Below are 5,000 nucleotides of genomic sequence, written 5' to 3'. Positions count from 1 at the left end.
TTAGGAAGGGGCCAAAGTCGGTGAAAATTCGGTTTAAAGTCAGGCTGATGACGGTGGAAGGAAAGATAAAGAGGCGTAGGAATTCCCAGTGGGTCGCAAAGTAGGAGCCTGGGCGTGTTACTTCCTGTGGCCATTCGACAGGAGGTCTTTATTCAAATTTTAAAGTCATTTACATCTACGTGCTCTTTTCGATCCTTTCATGGTACCCTTACTTGCTTTAGATTCGTTGCAACCGAAGCTCAAAAGGACTATCAAAAGAAACAACAGTCAGGTAGCAACAAACATTTTCCTTGTAAATCGAAAAGATCATATGTATATATATATATATATGTATATACATAGATATATATATATACATACACATTGTGTTTTATATCGCAACAATAGAGATATCTTTCTTATCGCTTACGTCTCTTTATAGTAGGTACAATAAAGATCTTTCGTACTTTAAGAACTGACAAATCCAAAATAAGAGTAGATACTACTGTGGCTTTTCTATGATGTTCTAAGAAAAATTGACGAATCGATAATATCGAGATACAACGCGCTTTCTTTTCTTTTATCTATCTATCTATATATATATATATATATATCTTTTTCTTTTCTTTTATATATATATATATATATATATATATATATATATATATCTTATAGATTGAATGTATTTTCTTAGCTCGCATAAAGGGTCGACCTTTCGAAATTACCAATGTTCAGAAAGAGAGAGAGAGAGAGAGAGAGAAAGATAGAGAAGGTAAGAAAGATCCTTTAGTATTTCATAGGCATGATGGAAGTTTCCAAGGATAAGAATCAGTGAGTAAGAGCTTTGAATTTCAACTAGAAATATGTTTTAATACGAAACTTTCTTTTACTATGGAATAATTTTATTAAATACGATATTCAATTTTAATTTAAAGAACAATGATTTCGAATGCTATCTATTATAATATCTATGGCTGATTATTCCACGTAACGTGGATAAAATAAAACAGAGAAGAATAATGTATATATTTATACGTTTCATTGCAATTTATTATATACAGTCTGAGTTTTAATCGAAATAATTAATCAAATCGATATGGAAAATTGTTAAGCCGATGTTACTTATCAGAAAATATATCAAGATCGACTAATGATTTTTATTTTTTCTTTTTTTTTTTATCGGTACAATCTTTTTCTTTTTTTTTCTTTCTTTTTTCTATTTATTTATTTCTTATTTGAAACACACAAAAAAAAAAAAAAAAGAGATAATTATTACTTGAATGGGCGTATCGTATATATTCGTATATGCACGCGCGCGCGCGCGCGCCTGTATGCGTGTCCTCTGTATGTACACTTATATTGTTCACGAGGATTCTCCAATCGAGTTTCGAGTTGATTTTTATCGATTCTACTTTAAATCTTTTGTTTGTGGTTTGCACAGGGAAAGTTTGAGTCTTCAAAGTTTACTCGTGTAAACTACAACTCTCTGTCTCTCTCTCTCTCTCTCTCTCTCTCTCTCTCTTTTTTTTTCTCCTATACATATACACAACAGATATACACAGACACGCAAAGAAGGCAGCTAAGCAAGAAAGGAGACAGCTGGGTTTGGTATATTCTTAGCAAGGTTTAACTTAAATTAAGGCACAGCTACCACACGAGCAGACATTATCGCAAGTGCCATGAGGTTTACGGCGAGGCTTCTTTCCCATCGAAATGAGATTACTTTTTATAGAGAAACCAATATGTATATATATATATATATATATATATATACACGCACACACACAGAGAGACAGACACATGTGTTCGTATTATAAATATAGAAGTTAGCATCAGAAAAGTTCTTCGACTTTTATACGCAACTTATTTCGATCAAAACTTTCATCGAAGTTTCATTCGATAAACTCATATTATAATCGATTCATTCGTTTAATTAATATCCTGATTTTAATTTATTTAATTAATCCTGAATTAATATATACAAATATCTCGAAATAATCATTCGATTCTTATAAATTTCATTAACAATCCTTTTTTTTTTTTTTTTTTTTTTTTTTTTTTTTTTTTTTTTTTATTTAATATTTAATCAATTGATAATTCTAAGATATTACGATGTAATCTTATCGTTTGCATTATCTATGTTTATAAATATAATGATACATTTTTTTAATGAGATTAAAAAAAAAAAAAAAAAGAGAAAAAAGAGAAAAAAAAAATAAATCAATGAAAGAAACAAAAATAAATTGATTCACCTTTAATATTCTTATTCTTATTATTATTATTATTATTATTATTATTATTATTATTATTATTATTATTATTATTATTTTTCTTTTTATAATTTTTAAATCATTCAAAAGAATTTCTTCTTCATCGAATAATATGATTTTTATATCGAACTGATCGATTAATGATCCAATTTAACAATAGCGAAATAGGTAAAGTACGATTAAATATCTAGTAACAAAATAGAAAAAAGAGAGAGAGAGAGAGAGAAAAAAAGAATAAAGAACGATCGTTAACGCCCATCGTTCTCATGTCACGTTCTCCGTAAACGAAGCCGCCTCTCTCCCTCATAAAGATTAATCGCTTTCATCGGCTAGCATGCAAAACTTTCGCGTTGGTAACGCGAGCTCTGACATTTTGTGCTCGTGGTAACGATACGAGAGAGACAGAGAGAGACAGAGAGAGACAGAGAGAGAGAGAGAGAAGGAGATGGAGAGAGATAGAGAGAGATAGAGGCCTTATAAATAACGATCGTCGTCATCGTCGTTCCTCGTCGTCTGAATGAAAAGTAACGGCGTTTCTGGCTCATCGAATTTTCAAAATAAAAAGGAAGAAAAAATTGGATGAAAAAAAAAAAAAAAGAAAAAAGAAAAAAAGCAAGAGAAAAAAAAAGAAAAAAAAAGGAAAAAAAAAGAAACGAAACGAAAGAGGCAAAACAAATATATCAGATAAAAAATATATTTAATCCTTTCTTTATCTTTCTTTACTTAATTAATTATAATAATTATTTCATTCATACAGGTAATATATTAAATATATAAACGTGCTTATGTTCAACTAATTAAAAAAATCTAATAACAATTATTGAATAAATTCTATCTTGATTATATATCTAATAAAAAAAAAAAAAAAAAGAAATTTATCTCATTCTTCTTTCGTTTATCATATACGTGTAAGAAATATATTCTTTATCCCCATAATAAAATGATTTAGGTATAAACTTTTTACGATGCACATATATATATATATATATATATATATATATATATTTTTTTTTTTTTATTTTATACTTCTGTGTCTCGTATTGGTCGACTCGGGATTTGAAGGTAGCATGAGGGAGGAGAAATTGTTAGATATCGATCGTAGGCCCATCGTGTATTCCTAGTAATTGGAACATTTATGAGCCAATCAATCACTTCTCTGTTGCAGTTCCCCCTATGCTCTCAATACCGCACCAATTGGTTGGCGCGCCCTTAGGTTACTCCGTCAAGTTGGAATGCTATACCGAAGCTCATCCGACTTCTTTAAATTATTGGACCAGAGAGGACAAGCACATGATTCACGATAGCGGCAAATACAAGGTCGTTTCTACTCCTGAGGTGCCATCTTATAAAACCCATATGACCCTCGAAATTTACGACATTCAGGTAATCATTAAACAATCATAAATTATAATCGTATATGAATTATATGTGTCAATCGATAAATGTATTGCCGAAAGATTGTAAGAACTTAGAACCAAAAAAAAAAAAAAAAAAAAAAAGGAAAGAAAAAGAAAAGGAAACAAAAGAATTAAATACGTTTCAAAAACGATCAGATTAAAAAATTTTTACAATTTTTTTTTTCTTTTTCTCTTCTTTTTTTCATTTTTACATATTCACTCTCAATTCGAAATCCTATTATAGAATTTAATATGACTAGATCGATTAAAGTGATCTAGATAAGAGACTTTTTGTTTTCTTCTTCTTTTATTTATTTATTTATTTCTTTTTTTTTTTTTTCTTTTTCCTTTCTTTCCTTTCCTTTATTTTTCCTTTAAGGATAATTTTATTGATATACTTTTTATATTAGACGTGTTAACGAGATCCTATTGAAAATCGTCCGATCAATTTATTCTTCATAAATCATATATTTAATAATTTTTAAAGATTAATATCATTTATCATCCATTAAAATTTATAACTTGAATAGATGTAACTAATTTACGAATGTTTTATCACGCATGATATAATTTTATACGAATTAAAACTATTTTACATTTAACGGTATTACGTCTTTCCATTTGACGAGATAGGAGAGGAGAAAGGTGGTGGATTAGAGTGGATGTTCAATAGATAATATGGCTCAGCGGACGATGCATTTGTTATAATTAAATTAATAATATCGTGTAAATTGTGTATGCGTATATGTGCGTATACGCTTATGCGTGTGCAAACCCGAATTTGATAAAGGATAGATAGGCGGTTCTCCTCTCCTAGTTCACCGAGTGAAATCCGATCGAACACTTTGCTCAACGTTGAGTCAACAGGTGATATGCGAAAACTAGCCATGGCTCCGTCGAAAACTTCGTTCGGTCGATTATTTGCCGCTTTCTAACGGATATATCGAAAACGTGAATACGCGAACATATTAATCGAGAATAAATGAATTAAACAATTTATTTCTACAATTTCTATTCGAAATAATTATTATTCCGGTAAATAACTATACGTAATGCCAATATAGATAAATTTAATTAAATAACAAAAAAAAAAAGAAAATATATATATGTATATATACATATATATATATATATACGTACATATGCATATACACAAGCTGATAATAAATCTTTAACAACGTTACAATGCCTTGTTAATTTTTAAATCGATCATATCAAATTAGTCCGAAACAATTCATTAATAATCGTATTATTAATTATACCAACAACATCCATCGACCGGTACGAGATAATCACAAAAGCTAATTATATAGTTTTTCTTTCTTTCTTTTTTTTTCTCTTTTTTTTTCTTTTT

General features: G+C 29.0%; 1 protein-coding gene across 5 annotated transcripts in view; it reads left to right on the top strand.

Moving 5' to 3' along the window:
• Positions 1 to 5,000, top strand: part of LOC124954626 (neurotrimin-like) — a 275,085-nt gene that overhangs the window by 224,032 nt on the left and 46,053 nt on the right. For all 5 annotated transcript variants that reach the window (XM_047507842.1, XM_047507840.1, XM_047507841.1 and 2 more), the window contains one exon: positions 3,415 to 3,632. In XM_047507842.1, coding sequence (XP_047363798.1) covers positions 3,415 to 3,632 — 218 coding nt within the window. The remainder of the gene's footprint in view (positions 1 to 3,414; positions 3,633 to 5,000) is intronic.

Source organism: Vespa velutina, chromosome 15, assembly GCF_912470025.1.
Source record: "Vespa velutina chromosome 15, iVesVel2.1, whole genome shotgun sequence".
Taxonomy (NCBI): domain Eukaryota; kingdom Metazoa; phylum Arthropoda; class Insecta; order Hymenoptera; family Vespidae; genus Vespa; species Vespa velutina.
This window is presented reverse-complemented; position numbering and strand designations above follow the sequence as displayed.